The following is a 17934-nucleotide window of genomic DNA, read 5'->3' on the forward strand; positions in this document are numbered from 1 at the left end:
CTCCCTCTCTCTCTTTCTCGTTCTCTCTCCCTCCCTCTCTCATTCTCTCTTTCTCTCTCTCTCTTTCTCATTCTCTCTCTCTCTTTCTCTCCCTCATTCTCTCTCTCTTTTTCTCTCCCTCATTCTCTCTCCCTCTTCCCCCTCTCCTCCCTACAACCCCTTCGTCTCACCCGCCCAAACCTTTGCTTCCTTCCAGCCACCCTCTTTGCCAGCCTCCTGCTGAGGCCTCCACCCAACCTGGTGTCCAAGCAGACTTTGCAAGACCGCCAGCGAGCCAACGGTTTCATCCTGGGCTTCCTGCTGGGAGCAGACGACTACTGAGGACCTGCCATGCATGCCGTGAGCCAGCCGAGGGAGGAGAGAGGAAGGCCCAGGGGTTCCGGGCCCCGGGACAGTTATTAACAGGGATGCGATTTCAACATTGCGTGTGATTCCCTGTTCCTAAGTTTCCATCCGTGCCGGTCGCTGGTTGTTAGACGCAGGAGGGTTTCTGGTGATTTAGCAGACGAGCCGGTTTGCTGATCTTGGCCGGCACGCAGTAACAGTTCCGTCCACTCCCAGTCTAGTACTGTATTTCCTGCCTTTTGTTCCACCGGTCTTATCCTCTGAGTAGCAAAGAGGGCCAGGATCTTTTCTCTGTTGGGAAGACGAGCGAGGCGCCCACCGCAGCCCCCTTTATCTCTCTGCCTGCTTTTGTACAATTCAGCTGTCTGTTCCCATCTGTGGCTCTTGCTCACAGCTCAGCTGGTCTCCCACTGTAGTAGTACTCCTTGTATTTCTCAAAACACCACACCACTGCCAAAGCAGGAGGGGGAGGAGAGGGGGAGTTCGGAGCAGCAGATCCCTGCTTTCAAGCGAGGTCCACGGGGCAAAACCGGGTGATGGGTTTCCCCCTTCCCTTGAGGTTCTGCAACTTTGTCTCTCCAAGTTGTCCGTCTTCAGGTTTCTGTACTTTGTGCACATTCACTCTTCTCTCTCTCTTTCTCTGTCTTCTTTTTTTTTTTAACTGTATAATTTATTGGGAAAGTTGTTTCAAAATAAATCTGCATTGTGCAAAAAGAGTCCTGGTATTTGGTGGCAAGGAGCGGAGCAGCGGATCTCTTCACCAAAAGATCTGTTGGGGATCCTTAGCCGTGCTGAAATGGAGACTTTGGGAACAGAATAGAAATAGGAATAGAATTAGAAATATTAGAATTAGAAATAGCGTAGCATAGAATAAGGGAGTTGGAAGGGACCTTGGAGGTCTTCTAGTCCAACCCCCTGCCTAGGCAGGAAACCCTACACCACTTCAGACAAATGGCTATCCAACATCTTCTTAAAGACTTCCAGTGTTGGGCATTCACAACTTCTGGAGGCAAGCTGTTCCACTGATTAAGTGTTCTAACTGTAAGGGAATTTCTCCTCAGTTCTAAGTTGCTTCTCTCCTTGATTAGTTTCCACCCATTGCTTCTTGTTCTACCCTCAGGTGCTTTGGAGAAAAGCTTGACTCCCTCTTCTTTGTGGCAGCCTCTGAGATATTGGAAGACTGCTATCATGTCTCCCCTAGTCCTTCTTTTCATTAAACTAGACATACTCAGTTCCTGCAGCCGTTCTTCATATGTTTCAGCCTCTGATAGGTCCCAAGTGACCCAGCATGTTGGCTTCCTCCAGGTAGAAGACGGTGTTGGAATACCCAAAGTTAGCGGAGGTGTGGGGAGGAGTTGGTGTTTCTGCTTCGCCAGGCTTCAGGTCTGTGTGAAATCTTCCTTGCAATGCTTGGAAGTTTTTCAGACCAAGGAGGGTTTCTAATATAAGGGCAGGGTGAGGGCGCTGGGAGGGAAAGGGTCAGTCCATGAATCTGCGAAGAAGGACTTGGAAATTATGGGAAGGAATAACAGGTGCAGTTTATTTTTCCAGTTCTGTTCATACGCACACACACACATACACAAAATATGCTTTTAATCAAGACTCCTTTAAGGGAGCTGTAACCTCCCAAGTCTTTTCCTGCCTCACAAAAATCTAGGAATGTCTCAAATAGAAATTTCAAAGCCTCTCTGAGGCTCCTAAGTGGCTGGGAAGTGCCAGACGGCCCTGGGTCTATCTCAGCAACCATCAGAACCTTCCCCAGACTCCAAAATTGGCCCAAGCTCTTCCCCAACCTCACCATCCAAGTGAGCCACCAGCTCCGCTGGCAGCTGGCAGGCCATAACGCTGGTCCTCCCTTCTCTGCTTCTCCTTGTTTGCAAACGGCTCAGAGTCCTGCATTTCTAGCAAAAGGGAGACCAGCCCCATCGGAGTTTTGCCTGAGCAACTCTGGGGAGGGGAGGTGGGGAACCGAAGAGAAGCAACGTGAAATCCCTACCGTTGCCATGACAGTGTCTCCTGCAAGCTGTCCCCATGGCTGAATCTCCGTGGTCTTAGAAACACCGTACTCTCGACGTACTCTGTGCTCTTGGATTTCATCGCTGGCTAAATTGGGGCACCGACTGAGCAGAGCGATATCTGAAAAGTTAAAGAGGACATTCTGCCCCTCCGAGGCAATCCTCTCTCTAGCACCTTCGTTGTTCCTCGCTGTTCTGACCGAGGCTTCCCAAGAGCATGAAGCAAACTCCCGGTCCCGACAAAAACCCCATTTATTAATTTGCTGTGAATTCTGCTCATTGTCTTTCAAGGGAGGATTTACAGTCACAGACCTTATCTGGCTTGGAGAGCTGCCAGGCCGATATCTGCAAAACCTGGCAAGGAGTCTCGGAGAGTCACAAACCAATTAAGCGAACTAATGGTCTCCTGCAAACTCCACTCCCCTTTTGCTCCTCGTTTATTCCCTCTGGGAGGGGCCATGCATCTTCCACCTGTGGCCTTACTCCCAAGTCGACCCCTGTTCTTTAGCTGTTCCCTTCGTCTGGCAGCTCTGCACATGCGCACACTGGGAACAGGCTCCAGCTGTTCGTCTGCCTCACTGATGTCTGACTCTGAAGGCACCTGATAACTGTCAGACGGCCCTGGCCCCATCTCTGCCTCCGACACAGAGCCCTCATCAGAGCCTTCCCCAGACTCCAGGACTGGCCCATGTCCCTCCCCAACCTCCTCACTGTCCGAATCTACTGCCAGCTCTGCTGGCCACTGGCGAGCCACAACACTTGATTCCATTTGGTTTCTATTGGCCCTCTTCTTTAAAAAGACAGAGCCTCACGTTCTGTTTGGAAGAGAAGTCTTGTATCTCAAAAGCCGTCGGGACCACCGGGACCTCGGGGATTGTATTCACTTACTTTCTCTACCGGTTCGCAAGCATGCGTGCTACACTCGCCTGTGCCCCGTCCACGCAGGCGCTCGGCCTTTCGCGCATGTGCTTTGGCTGGAAAACGTGCCTAAAGAGGATAGCATAGAGCCAGGGCGGGGAGGGGGGTGTTGGTGTTGGTGCCCCCCCCGCAATTTCCACTAGCAGTTCAGGCGAGCCACTCCAAAGCAGCTGAATCCCACTTCTGCTTGACCTGGATGATTGAGAATCTCCATAGATCAGTGGAGAAATTCATTTTTTTTATTTCTGGTTCTGTGGGCGTGGCTTAGTGGGTGTGGTGCAGTGGTGGGTTTCACAAATTTTTAGAACCTCTTCTGTAGGTGTGGCCTGCTTTGTGGGAGTGGCTTGCCAGCCATGTGACCGAGTGGGAGTGGCTTGCCAGCCATGTGACTGAGTGGGAGTGGCTTGCCAGCCATGTGACCGGGTGGGAGTGGCTTGCCAGCCATGTGACTGAGTGGGAGTGGCTTGCCAGCCATGTGGCTGGGTGGGTGTGGCCAACTTGTAAAATGTGAAACTCACTTAACAACGCTCTTGCTTAGCAACCAAAATGTTGGCTCAGGAACTCTGGCATTGAAGCACACAAGTCTTAAAGCTGTCAAGTTACAAGACCCTTGCACCCCTAACCCTTTAGAAAAAAAAAACCCAGGGGTGTTCAAACTTGACAGCTTTAAGACTTGTGGACTTCTACTCCCAGAATTTCTCCTCCAGTCACGTTGGCTCAGGAACTCTGCCATTGAAGTGTGCAAGTCTTAAAACTGTTAGTTACAAGACCCTTGCACCCCTAACCCTTTAGAAAAAAAAACCCAGGGGTGTTCAAACTTGACAGCTTTAAGACTTGTGGACTTCAACTCCCAGAATTCCTCCTCTCGCTCTTCATCTTGATGATGTGCGGACGGGCGGGGGGGAGGGAGCTGGAACCAGTTCTAAACGGCACTGTAGATTTGTGGAACCTCTTCTATAGAAGAGGTTAGAACTGGCAGGAACCCACCCCTGATTCCTTCTGACGTTAGGGTTCCATATAGTAGGTGAAAACCACAACCAACTTCACTAAATTGGATGAAAATCTTGTAGAAGCTCTTGAATAAAACGACTCGCCACAAGATGGAGCTCTGAGCATTTGAAGAAAGAAAACTGGAGTTCCCGTTTTCAGATGGAATTCCCTAAGTGACACACAGACACACACGCACACAATAATCCGGCTTTGCAGCAGCTGCTCCCTCTATTTTTCAAATTGTGAACCATTAATTCCACAAATCAGAAAAGCTTCCATTCCCATGTCAAAATCTTCTCTCTCCCTCCCTCTCTTTCTTGCTTTCTCTCTCTCATTCTCTCTCTCATTCTCATTCTTTCTCTTTCTCTCATTCTCATTCTTTCTCTTTCTCTCATTCTCTCTCCCTCTCACTCTCATTCTCTCTCTCCCTCTCTCTCTTTCTCTCGCTCATTCTCCCTCTCCCTCTCTCTAATTCTCTCACTCTTTCTTTCTCATTCTCTCTCATTCTCTCTCTCCTCTCTGTCTTTCATTTTCTCTCTCCCTCTCTCATTCTCTCTCTTTCTCTTTCTCTCTTTCATTCTCTCTCCCTCCCTCCCTCTCTTTCTCTCTTTCATTCTCTCTCCCTCCCTCTCTTTCTCTCATTCTCTTTCTTTCTCATTCTCTCTCTCCTGTCTTTCTTTCTCTCTCTCCCTCTCTCTCATTCTCTCTTTCTTTCTTTCTCTTTCATTCTCTCTCCCTCCCTCTCTCTTTCTCTCTCTCCCTCCCTCTCTTTCTCTCATTCTCTTTCTTTCTCTCATTCTCTCATTCTCTCTTTCTCATTCTCTTTCTTTCTCATTCTCTCATTCTTTTTCTTTCTCTCATTCTCTCTCTCTCTCTCTCTCTCTCTTTCTTTCTCTCTCTCTCTCTCTCATTTTCATTCCCTCCCCCTCCCTCCCCCTCTCTCCTGGTTTAACCCCCAGGCCTCTAATGAACATACAGAAAATCACCAGAAATTTTGGAAGCACCTTTTCCCAGTAACCTATATTTTATCAAATGGCTTTTTGTGAGAGGCGATTTCTCCTATCAGGCGAAATAAAACATGCAAATACTTCATCCCAGTGAGCCAGGATGAAATTCTTTTTTTAAGTCCCTCGAGGGTAACGAAGTCAATGAAGGCAGATATTCAAAATTTTGATCTTGAAATGTTGAATCATCTTGATGGGTTGTAAAGGATACCAGTTCGTCGCCAAGTGGAAATTCCTTCCTTATGCTCCTGTCCTAGAATTAACAGACTCAAACCCCAATCATTTCAAGGTTTTTTTTACACTTGTTCATGTTCAAATTTAGGTCAAGCAAAAGTTGAATTAGATTTTTTTTCTTTTTGCAAATAACTTCCCCTCCCCCACCCCCCACTTTTTCCTGTTGTGTTTTCAAACAGCTGCTTGATGGGATTAAGCCCAGAACAGCATATCTGCAGTTTCCAAGAAGAAGAAGAAAAATGCAGCATTTATCTTTAATTGTGGGAATTTTGAAGTTTCAGTCAAACGGCCGTCAACGTCTATTAAAGTCGTTCAGATATTCTTGTACACAACCTCGAGCATGATGGAGCCACATAATTAGTATACATAATTCTGTCCGAGATATTCTTTTGGCTTCCCGAACTACCAAATCTGGATTTCTTTATTTCTTAAGCCCTTGGCTTTTTCCTACAAAGAATGCCACCATAATGCAATGCCAAAAACCGTTGAATTAACCTAAGCTACGGTTGGAGAGCCGAATAGATGAGACTCTAGAAAGAGTGCAGAGAAGAGCAACTAGGATGATTAGGGGACTGGAGGCTAAAACATACAATGAACAGTTGCAGGAACTGGGCATGGCTAGTCTAGTGAAGAGAAGGACCAGGGGAGACATGATAGCAGTCTTCCAATATTTGAGGGGCTGCCACAGAGAGGAAGGGTCAATCTGTTTTCTAGGCACGCGAAGGCCAAACAAGGAATAATGGATGGAAACTGAACAAGGAGAGATTCAAGCTAGAAATAAAGGAGGAATTTTCTGACAATGAGAACAATCAACCTATGGAACAGAAGTTGCCTTCAGAAGTTGTGGGAGCTTCATCACTGGAGGCTTTCAAGAAGAGATTGGATTGCCATCTGTCAGAAATGGTGTAGGGTCTCTTGCTTGAGCAGGGGGTTGGGCTAGATGACCTACAAGGTCCCTTCCAACTCTAATCAATAGAGATGGGTGTGTGCCTGAAGCCTAGCTAAATTGTACAGCTTGGGCTGGAGTGAGGTCAACCCTTGGAGACATTTTGAAGAAAGGAAAAGATCACCAACAAGATGGTAAATGTGGTAAACCCACAGCTTGCAAGATTGCAAGACGATTTGAGAGAGGAATATTGGGACATTCTGCCGAACTATGGCTAGACTCTATCTTTACACGATGCTTGTGAGTTACACTACCACTACAGGTAGGTTGTTCTATGGCCAGAACAAACATTCTTGAGGGTACGCAAGAGCAAAAATTGAATTAAAAGGTGGAGGAAGGAGACCAGCGAGCAAGGAATAACATTAAAGGAGGATATGGCTGAAGGGTATGGCCTCCCTTATATTACTTGGAGGACCCTGAATAGGTTGAGAATTGGAGTGGCTAAGTGTAAAACCAATATACTCAAGTGGGGGCTCAGTGGATCTAACAATACGCTATGCGAATGTGGAAACGCACAGAGCTCAGCTCATCTACTGGTATGTTAGCTACTACCAGAAACATGTACATGTACAACAGAAGGAGGAAGAGGAGGAAGAGGCGGAGGAAGAAGAAAGAAGAAGAAGAAGAAGAGAGGAGGAGGAGGAGGAGGAGGAGAAGAAGAAGAAGAAGAAGAAAGTAGTAGTAGTAGTAGTAGTAGTAGTAGTAGTAGTAGTAGTAGTAGAGGTAGAAGAGGTAGAAGTTGTTGAAGATTTTATTTTACAAGTAGTCCAGAATTTGGGACTGGAATTTCTGTTGATAAGCAAGTGAGTAGCCCCACATTTTGCAACTCTTGTTGCCTTGGTTGTTAAGTGAATCCCTATAGCTGAATCACACTGTTGTTAAGCAAATCCAGTCTCCCCCACCCCCACCCCCACCCTACCCCCATGGACTTTACTTAGCAGAAGTTGCTGGAAAGATCATAAATGGGGATCCCATGACCCCGGGATGCCGCAACTGTTGGAAATACATGCTGGTGGCCAAGCATTCAATTGTTGATCATGTGACCATGGGGATGCTGCAATGGTCGTATGTGCGAGGACCGGTTGTAAGTAGGTTTTTTTCCAGTGCTATTGTGCGTTTGAATGGGTTGCTAAACGGGTGGTTCTTAAGTCAAGGACAACCTATGTTGTTGCCTGTATCACACTTCATGGGCTCCCAAACACGGTTGTCCAAAAGTTTCACACCCTGATAGCAGCAAGGCAGCATCACAAATCAACCAGACGGGGAAGGTGGTGTGTGAACCAGCTGCTGTGGGTCTCTGTGTGAATTGAGGTCTTCCAGACAGAGGTGGACAAATATTTATAACAGCCTAGTGCAGCCTTGACCTCTCTGATGAAGGGAAGAGAAGGGAAGGATTGGATTGGAAATAAAGGGAGAGGAGAGGAGAGGACGGGGAGAAGGAAGGAGAGGAGAGAGGAGGGGAGAAGAGAGGAAGGGGAGGGGGAGAAGAGAAGAGAGAGGGAAGAAAGGAGAGGTGAGCAGAAGAGGGGAGGGAAGAGCAGTGAAGAAAAAAGGGAAAAGAAGAGGAAAGGGAAGAGGAACAGAAGGAGAGGGGAGAGGGAGAAGAGAAAGGAAAGGGAGGAGAGGGAGGAGGGAAAGAAAGGGAGGAGGGAAGGAAAGAGAAGAGAGAGGGAAGAAAGGCGAGGTGAGCAGAAGAAGGAAGGGAAGGGAAGAAAAGGGGAAAGGGAAGAGAGGAGGGGATGGGAGGAAAGGGGAGAGGGAGAAGAGAAAGGAAAGGAAGGAGAGAAGAGGGAAGAGGGAAAGAAAGGGAGGAGGGAAGGAAAGAGAAGAGAGAGGGAAGAAAGGCGAGGTGAGCAGAAGAGGGAAGGGAAGAAAAGGGGAAAGGGAAGAGGAAAGGGGATGGGAGAGAAGGGGAAAAGGGAGAGGGAGAAGAGAAAGGAAAGGAAGGAGAGAAGAGGGAGGAGGGAAAGAAAGGGAGGAGGGAAGGAAAGAGAAGAGAGAGGGAAGAAAGGCGAGGTGAGCAGAAGAGGGAAGGGAAGAAAAGGGGAAAGGGAAGAGGAAAGGGGATGGGAGAGAAGGGGAAAAGGGAGAGGGAGAAGAGAAAGGAAAGGAAGGAGAGAAGAGGGAAGAGGGAAAGAAAGGGAGGAGGGAAGGAAAGAGAAGAGAGAGGGAAGAAAGGCAAGGTGAGCAGAAGAGGGAAGGGAAGGGAAGAAAGGGGGAAAGGGAAGAGGGGATGGGAGAGAAGGGGAAAGGGGAGTGGGAGAAGAGAAGAGAGAGGGGAGGAAGGGAGAAGAGGGAAGGGAAGAGGCAAAGAAAGAGAGGAGGGAAGGGAGGAGAAGAGAAGAGATAAAGACCGTCTTATGACTCCAACCCAAAAAACCCTTAAGGTTTTATTTCTTCCGTATCTCTTTATTATAAAGCTATATTTACACAGAACAAATCTTTACAGATACACACACAATGGTAACCCAGTTACCAACAAGGGTTTAAGCAAGTAGGCATCCCTAGCTGGTATAAATTAGTGTTCTTTACAAAGAAAAGCCACCTGAAAAACAGAACAAAAAGTGACACAGATGGGAGCTGCCCCCCCCCCAGGCTTCTGCGCAGCCCCCTCCCCGTGGCCCAACACACACGCACCCACCCCACCCCACCCACACAAGTGCAAAACAAGAGCAAAGGCAACCTCTTTTACAACCCAGGGGATTTTTTCTTTTGCAAGGTGCAAAAGCCCAAGCCAAAAACACAGTTGCAACGCTACTACTTAAGAGGGTGCATTTCATGCATCAAAAGAGCTTCCACATCTGTTTCGGACACGCCTGCAAACCTCCCAGCGAGGTAGGCCCCTCTTATTAGCCCATCTCGGCGAGAGAGGCGGAAAAAGCAGTCGCAGGAAGCCGCTGACCGAAAGGACACAGTTTGAAGTTAGCTTGTCTATTCTTGACTTCCGCTGGGTTTTTCCTTTGGACTCTCGAGGGATGGGACTTTGTCCTCCTGCCCGTTGCAGCTGCCACTACTAAGAAAAAGGGGCGAGGTTCAGGCAAGAGGTCGTATCCCGGCTCAGGATGGAGAGGGTGGAGAAGACTGTATGAAACGGGGCCCATCTCGGTTGGGTAAAACTTGGTTTGTCGGGGGAGGGGGAAGGCACACGAATGGTCTTGTGCGGGAAACTGTTGCGTGATTTTTTTTTAAAAAAAAGAAGAGGAAAACACTGGGCAGGATGTCCCATTTTGCACCGAGAAAGACTAGGCTTGAGGCTTCTCAAGACGTCCCGCGGAAGAGCAGGTGAAGCGTGCAGCTCCTCAACTTGGTCTGTCTCCTTTCCCACCCACCCACCCACCTACCTCTGCCAGTGGCTCTATGTACGTCTTGCAGAAATGGAGCAGCTCAGCTAAAGCATCTAAAAAGGGGGGAAGCGGTTGAAAAAGGCTGTGTTTTGTGCCGCTGTGGAAACGCTGCTCTTGGGAATGCTGTGACGGGAGGAATGCAAAAGGGGGCGGAGGGCGGACCTGGGAGGGGTTTGTGTGTGTGCTGATGATGATGATCTATCAAAAGTGCTTTTCACCGGCCAAAGGACCTTGGACTCCAAGGGCACCACTGGCGAGGAAGGCCTTGCAAACCAGCTAGGGGGGGGACGGACACGAGGCTGTTCTCCCACACGCCGCCTTAACTTCTGCGGCAAAGAGGCAGAGCGATGCTACGCTTCCCTTCCTTCTTCCCTTCCTTCTTCCCTTCCTTCCTTCCTCCCGTCCTTCCTCTCTACCCTCCCCACCTTCTGGGTCCTCCTCAGCATCCTTTTAAGCTTAGCCCGGCGGTGGGGAGGGAGAGTCTGAGAAGTGTCACCAGCTTCAGCAGGAGGCACCATGAGACAATAGACGGCGGAAGTGATGGACTCGCAGGCTCCCTCCCTCCCACTCGGGGCTTCCCGGGGGCAGAGAGCGCTGGTTCCAATTCTGCCATGGATGGAAGCCCTTTACAAGCAAAGTTGATCAAGCGGAGAGGACACAACAGGGCAGGTCAATCCCAAGCAGTCCTTGATCCTGTAAAGATCAAAGAAAAGAGCAAGTTAGAACCTTCCTGGAGGCATCCGGCCACCGTCCACATCATCGCACCCCTCTGGAAATGCCTTGGCTGTTTGGAGAAGGCAAGTCCATAAACTGTAGCAACGGATGTGGAGAAATAAAGACCAAAATAAAGACTGTTGAATGATCTCTTTGGAATCCAAGGGGCTCTGCCAAATCATCCAGCAGCCCCCCCCCCTTTCAGGACTAGCAAATGACTTCAATAGCAATAGATTTATATACCGCTTCATGGTGCTTTTACAGCCCTCTCTAAGCGGTTTACAGAGTCAGCCCATTGCCCCCAACAATCTGGGTCCTCGTTTTTACCCACCTCGGAAGGATGGAAGGCTGAGTCAACCTTGAGCCGGTCAGGATCAAACTGCTGGCCGTGGGCAGAGCTAACTATAGCAATAGCACTTATATACCGCTTTACAGTGCTTTGCAGCCCTTTCTAAGTGGTTTGCAGAGTCAGCCCCTTGCCCCCCAAAACAATCTGGGTCCTCATTTGACCCACCTCGGAAGGATGGAAGGCTAAGTCAACCGTGAGCCTGGGGAGATTGAAACTGCCAAATTGCAGGCAGCCGGCAGGCAGCAGACGTAGCCTGCAGTATTGCCCTCTAACCACTGCACCATGACAGCTCTTTATAAGAGTTTTTGCAGTAACCTTCCCCTGCCACGCCCACAAAGCCATGCCACACCCACAAAGCCACGCCCACAGAACTGGTAGTAAAAAAAATGAATCCCACCACTGAGATACTTCCATGGAGAATGTTTGGCAACCCTCTGGAATTGTCATAGTAACGGCAACTTCTGGGGTGTTCCTTGAATTTTGTTCTTTAGCCTACAACCCCGAGATTCCTTGATGACATTTTATCTATGTATTAACAGATTAACAGAGCTGGAAGGGACCTAGTCCAACCCCTCGCATTATGTCCCTGGTGTCCACCCTCCTCCTCCATCGCCCGTCTCCCGCCTTCTCCCTACCTGTGCTAGAAAGGCATGGGTCCTTTATGTGAAAGACGAGGGCGAGGACGGCGATACCTCCGCCAGGCATTGTGCCTTTGCCCCCCAGCACTCCGGATCACTTTGGGGTGCACCATGTTCACCGTATCTCCTTCCATGAGCTCCTTCCCATCCCTTACTTCAGAGACTGGACCTGCAGGAAGAAGACAAAGAATGAGGCGATCATGGGAATAGTTTCTTTACCTGGAATCGGTCAATTTAGTCTCCCCCAAATTCTAGAATTCAAGGTTTTGTTCAAGACAGTCGGCAGACGGTCGCAAGTCCAGAGCAGAAGATCCCGGAACCCGACTCATTCGCGTATTCAATTACCATATTTTTCAGAGAATAAGACACTCCAAAATATAAGACGCACCTAGCTTTGGGGGAGGAAAAAAAAATCTGCCTCTGCCTTCCAGCAATTTGCTTCCTTACAGCAAACAGCAAACAGCTGTTTCAGTTTCAGCACAGCCTGATTAGCAGAAGAAGAAAAAATCTGCCTCTGCCTCCCAGCAATTTGCCTCCTTGCAGCAAACAGCAAACAGTTTCAGTTTCAACAGAGCCTGTTTAGTAGAATCAGCTGATTATCAGTTGGATCAGCCTCCCGACGATCAGCTATTTCAGGCTGCAGGGATTGCTATTGCCTATTGCCGCCTCCGCGCCCCTGTTTTGGCCTCCATGCGCCCCATTTTCCACCCATTCTAGGCAGCGGGGATCAGAACGGGTGGAAATGGGGAGCGTGGAGGCCAAAAATGGGCGTAAGAAAGCTGAAAACGGGATGCGGAGGCCAAAAATAGAGGCCGAAAATGGGGCACAGAGGCGGCAGTAGGCAATGGCAATCCCTGCAGCCTGAAACAGCTGATCTTAAGGAGGCCGATCCAACCGGCCATCAGCTGTTTGTGCTAATCAAGCTGTGCTGAAGCGGAAACTGAAACAGGCAGTTTGCTGTTTGCTGCAAGGAGGCAAATTGCTTGGAGGCAGAAGCCAAAGGGTGGGGGGCCACCAGGTGGGCGGGGCTACATTCGGTGTATAAGATGTACTCAAATTTTCACCCTCTTTTAGGGGGGGGGGAAAGTGTGTCTCATACTCCGAAAAATACGGTAGCTTTCATTTCATATGCAACGATACCGTCGTCGTCTGCTAAACAGATGGCGGTTTTATGGAAGAAGTTGACCGAATTTGTACACTGTTTTGTTCAATAACTACAAATAGTTGACAGATGAGACCATGTATTGGAAGTGCCATTGTAGGCGGCAGACTATCATAGCTCGACTGACATTTTCAAGCATCTGCGTGACCTGCAATGGCCACAATAATAAATTTCATGTGCCCGCATAGGCCAACGTTGACGCTACATCTCGTCACCCCGTATTCGATCTCCCAAAAGTGTTTGCCAAAAACAAAAAAAGACCGATCACTTTTTGAAGCTAAGGGGGAAGACGAAGGTCTTTGAGGGTGTGAGGGCATTACTACTCGGGTTTTTTCTTTTTAAAAAAGGCATTAAAAATAAAACAAGTAACAGGCAACACACATCCCAGGCTACAATCAAAACCTCAGAAAACAAGCTAATGCCAGAAAGACACTTCTTCCAGTCCGAAAACTGGGCTTAATGTCCTTCTCATGTATCTTTAATCTTTCACTCTATATTATCTGGTATAACAGTCACCGAGTTGGAATTCCCCAAGGTGCTTTTTCAAGTGGCAACTGGACTTTCTGGTTTTCCCTTGAAGACATTTTGCTTCTCATCCAAGAAGCTTCTTCAGCTCTGACTGGATGGCGGGGAATGGAAAGATTTATACTCCTTGCAGACAGCTGGTCCTTTGCATTCTTCTGCATCTCAAACTGAAGCAAAAAGGGGTCCTGTAGTTTGCATTTTTTTCCCGTCGTCTGCAAATTTCCATTCCCCACCAGCCAGTCAGAGCTGAAAAGTCTTTGTGGATGAGAAGCAAAACATCTTCAAAACAAAAACAAAAACAACCAGAAAGTCCAGTTACCTCTTGGGGGGGGGGGGGAAGCACCCTGGGGACAACCATGACCTGGATGACTGAGAATCTCCATAGACAGCAGAGTTGGAAGGGATATCTTGGAGGTCATCTAGTCCAGCCCCCTCCTCTCACAGGAGACCTATACTATTTCTGAGCAATGGCTGTCCAATCTCTCCTTTAAAAAACACTGCTATCATGTCTCCCTAGTCCTTAGCTTAAGAGAAAGAAGGACTAGGGGAGACATGATAGCAGTCTTCCAATATCTCAGGGGTCGCCACAAAGAAGAGGGAGTCAAACTATTCTCCAAGGCACCTGAGGGTAGAACAAGAAGCAATGGGTGGAAGCTAATCAAGAAGAGAAGCAACTTAGAACTGAGGATAAATTTCCTGACAGTGAGAACAATTAATCAGTGGAACAGAAGTTGCCTCCAGAAGTTGTGAAGGCTCCAACACTGGAAGTCTTTAAGAAGATGTTGGATAGCCATTTGTCTGAAACGATATAGGGTTTCCTGCCTAGGCAGGGGGTTGGACTAGAAGACCTCCAAGGTCCCTTCCAACTCTATTATTGTATTGTATTATTGTAAAATCTCCACTGATGGAGCACCCACAATTTCCAAAAGACAATTTGTTCCACCGGTTGATTGTTCTCACAGCTAGGAATTTTCTCCTTGGTTTTAGGTGGCTTCTCTCCTTGGTTAACCTTCCCATCCAAGGTTTCTTGTCCTGCCTACGGGTTCTTCACTTTCTTGCTTTTTGGCGCAAGAGTATTGGCCAATGCAAGCTTATTTTTTTCTCATTTGCTGATGCTTGGCTAAAAGGATTCCTTGCATGCGTGAAATGGCCCCCTCGCAGCAAAGATCTCTGGATAGAAATCATCTCTCTTTTTCCATCCGTCCAGCTTTGATAGCCAATAGTTAGCATCCAAAATTGTAAGCCCAGCACTATGGTTTGCAAACAGGAGCTGGCCAGCACATTTTAAGAGGAAAAGAAAAAAGTAAACGGGTGCCTTGGGGCTGCATAAATCCACTTCGGGCTGTCGTGGCTGGACAGGAGAGAGAAGAGTTATAAAAAGTACTAAAAAATGGTCTCCTCGGTCAGCCCCTTCCACCCGATCTTTCCCCTTTAGAGATTTCCCTCCTGTCCTCCTTCGCAGCTTTGGGAATGGCAAAAATTGCTGCCTTCAAGGAATGAGAGTCCCCCAGCGCTTTGATTTCACAACAGGAAAGAGAAGGTGTAGGCCAGCCCTCTGTAAATCATTGGGGCCCTCCTTATTAGCGAGCACCAATCTGGAGCCTGAGGAGGCTCTTCCCACTCTGTTGGAAAGGCGTCTTTGGTCCTGGAGGCTACCAAAATTGGTTCCTCATTGGAGCTGTGATGTCACCGATCCCATTTCTACAGTGGGAAGGGCAGAAAAGATTAAAAACTGGAATAAAAGCTTCAAGGAACTCTGGTTCCTAGGAAAAAAAACCTATGTTTTGGGGGAAGAAGGTAACAGATTAACAGAGTCGGAAGGGACCTTGTAGGTCATCTAGTCCAACCCCCAGCCCAAGCAGGAGACCCTGCGCCATTTTTGACAGCGGGCAGCCCAGTCTCTTCAACTTCTGTTCAATTGGTTGATGGCTCTCACAATCAGAAAATTTCTCCTTATATCCAGGTTGAATCTCTCCTTGTTCAGTTTCCATCCATTCTTCCTTGTCTGGCCTTCGGGTGCTTTGGAAAATAGCTTGCCCCCCACCCCACTCTGTGGCAGCCCCTCAAACATTGGAAGACTGCTCTCATGTCTCCCCTGGTCCTTCTCTTCACTAGACTAGCCATGCCCAGTTCCTGCAACTGTCTTCCATCTCACCATTTCCTTCCCTCTATGCATCAAAAGAAGGGAAGGTAACTGAATAACAGGGCTGGAAGGGACCTTAGGGGTCTTCTAGTCCAACCCCCTGTTCAGGCAGGAAACCCTAAGGCCTATACCATTTCAGACAAATGGCTGCCCAGTCATTAAATGGAGCACCCAAAACTTCTGAAGGCAAGACATTCCACTGAGAGGTGGGTTACTGTTGATTCGGCCCCATTCCAAGATTCTTTGGGGGTTTGAAATTACAAAATTTAGATTTTAAAGTAAAAGGTTTCAGAGTTATGGGCTTGAAACCTCTATTACACTGGGTAATTCAAGATTCTCGACAGCTTCTACCCTTTGTAAACTGCAAGGAAGCCTCAACCTGGCTGCAAAGCCACTCCCTTTATCCTTAAAAGGTCAAGGTTCCCCTCGCTGTTTTGAAGGAGAAATACTCCGGTCAGAGGCCAGATCTTTCTTTCTTAACTTCTCCATCAGCACATGAGGTTCAACCAGATCTATCCATCTAGTAATTCATCACTTGCCACATCAACCTTCTCCAAAGGTTGGTGCGTTGGCCAAGAGTATAACATGTAGGAACTTTTCAAACCCCAGGCAAAGAGAAAGGATCTGCAGGTAAGACTCCCTTATTTATTTATTTTTTTGTCCACTATGACAACCATGTTAGATGCTGAGAACAAGTGGGGCAAAATCACCCAGAAAGCTACATGCTCAAGTAGAGACCAGCACCTTAATCACTACACTGTATTGTAAAGGTAAAGGTTCCCCTTGCACATACGTGCAAGTCTTTCCCGACTCTAGGGGGCGGTGCTCATCTCCGTTTCAAAGCCAGCGCTGTCTGAAGATGTCTCCGTGGTCATGTGGCCGGCATGACTAAACGCCGAAGGCGCACGGAGCGCTGTTTCCTCCCCACTAAAGGCATCTTTCCACTTGCATTTTTTAACCTGCTTTCGAACTGCTAGGTTGGCAGAAGCTGGGAGAAGTCATGGGAGCTCACTCCGTTAAGCAGCACTCGGGATTCGAACGTCGAAATGCTGACCTTTCTGATCGACAAGCTGAGCGTCTCAGCCTCTGAGCCACCGCATCCCCTACATCATAGACTGCATCATAAACCATCAGAAATCCACGCTGGTTGCCAAGCACTCGGATTCTGACCACATGATGCTGCAACATTAATCAATACTGATCACAGGACCAGCATGTTTTCAGTGCGGTTGTAAATTCAAATGATCCCTAAAGGACCAGTCGTAAAGTCGAGGACTACCTGTGTGTGAATCAGTCACGGACTCCAGGCCTAAGAGATCCCACAGGAAATCTTGCCCTCTCACCCACCCACCCCTCAGCAAATTCCCGTTGCTCTCTCTCTTCCTCCTTTTCGTACGTATTTCTCGCACTCAAACCAAAGGGATTCGCTGCATCCTGAACCCAAGGCCGGCTCCTGTGGGCCGTTTTGAGACCAAGCTTCCAGTAGTCATGGCAGAAGCCCAACAACCCCTCAGGCTCGGCTTCCTGAATTGTCCCCAACCGGACTAATTCAACAATGAAGTATTTCCTGGATGTTATTTCGTTTGAAGGGATGCAGTGGCTCAGAGGCTAAGACGCTGAGCTTGTCGATCAGGAAAGTCGGCAGTTCTGGCGGTTCGAATCCCTAGCACCACATAACGGAGTGAGCTCCCATTACTTCAGAGGATGGATTCCTACCAGTTCGGCTGAACCGATATGGCAACCCGGTCGCTGGAACTGGCAACGACCCAAGCCTGCCACACACCCAGTTGGTGCCGCCATCTTGTTTTAAGTTCTGCACATGCACAGAATAATTTTAATTGAAGTGTGCATGGATGCGCAGCACGCATCCAGCATGCGCTTGCACACGAGCGAACCAGCAGGAAAGCCATGCGGAACCCACCCCTGTGTTACCTGTCCCAGCTTCTGCCAACCTAGCAGTTCGAAAGCACGTAAAAAATGCAAGTAGAAGCATAGGAAGTTAGCAGCGTTCCGTGCGCCTTTGGCGTTGAGTCATGCCAGCCACATGACCACGGAGATGTCTTCGAATAGGGCTGGCTCTTCGGCTTTGAAACAGAGACGAGGACCGCCCCCTAGAGTCAGGAACAACTAGCACATCTGTACGAGGGGAACCTTGACTTTTATTTAGTTTGAATCTGACCGTATCTTTCAGCTTTGGCTTTCAACCACTGGATTTCCCACAGCTCGCCTGGGATGTGCCAGCTATGGCAAAGCTCACGAAATGCCAACATTGCTGTTGATTCAACTTCATAAATACACTGGGCCTTTTCCAGAGGTCAAGGTCTTTACAATCCCCAGCAAGAAAATGACCGATAAACACAAGGGGGAACTAAGGCCAGGCTAGTCAGGAAAAATACACACAAGTTTGTGCCAGCTTTAAAAAGAGGAGCCGTCTTCCAACAGGAGCTCCAGCCTTGTTGGAGTTCAGCTCTCTCAATTCCCAGTCAGTGGAATATCCCTGTCATTGAGACCTCCTTGGTGCTCTCTGGGCTTGGTGGTTGTCTTGCAGACGTTTCATGACCCAACTAGGTAACATCATCAGTGCTAGTGGGTGTGGGGTTTGCTCCC

The 17934-nt window shown here is 48.4% G+C and overlaps 2 protein-coding genes across 3 annotated transcripts in view; one reads left to right on the forward strand and one right to left on the reverse strand.

The window, feature by feature from the left end:
• Positions 1 to 1059, forward strand: part of OCRL (OCRL inositol polyphosphate-5-phosphatase) — a 29376-nt gene extending 28317 nt beyond the window's left edge. For both annotated transcript variants that reach the window (XM_081964092.1, XM_081964093.1), the window contains one exon: positions 197 to 1059. In XM_081964092.1, the coding sequence (XP_081820218.1) occupies positions 197 to 321 (125 nt within the window). In that variant the 3' untranslated portion in view covers positions 322 to 1059. The remainder of the gene's footprint in view (positions 1 to 196) is intronic.
• An 8345-nt stretch (positions 1060 to 9404) lies between these two features.
• The window catches only part of APLN (apelin), a 12920-nt gene continuing 4390 nt past the window's right edge, over positions 9405 to 17934 (reverse strand). Inside the window, exons 2-3 of the mRNA XM_081964333.1 lie at positions 11495 to 11666; positions 9405 to 10489 (exon numbers count right to left, since the gene is read on the reverse strand). Coding sequence (XP_081820459.1) covers positions 11500 to 11666 — 167 coding nt within the window. The 3' untranslated portion in view covers positions 9405 to 10489; positions 11495 to 11499. The remainder of the gene's footprint in view (positions 10490 to 11494; positions 11667 to 17934) is intronic.

Source organism: Natrix helvetica (assembly GCF_964273705.1).
Source record: "Natrix helvetica genome assembly, chromosome: 11".
NCBI lineage: Eukaryota > Metazoa > Chordata > Lepidosauria > Squamata > Natricidae > Natrix > Natrix helvetica.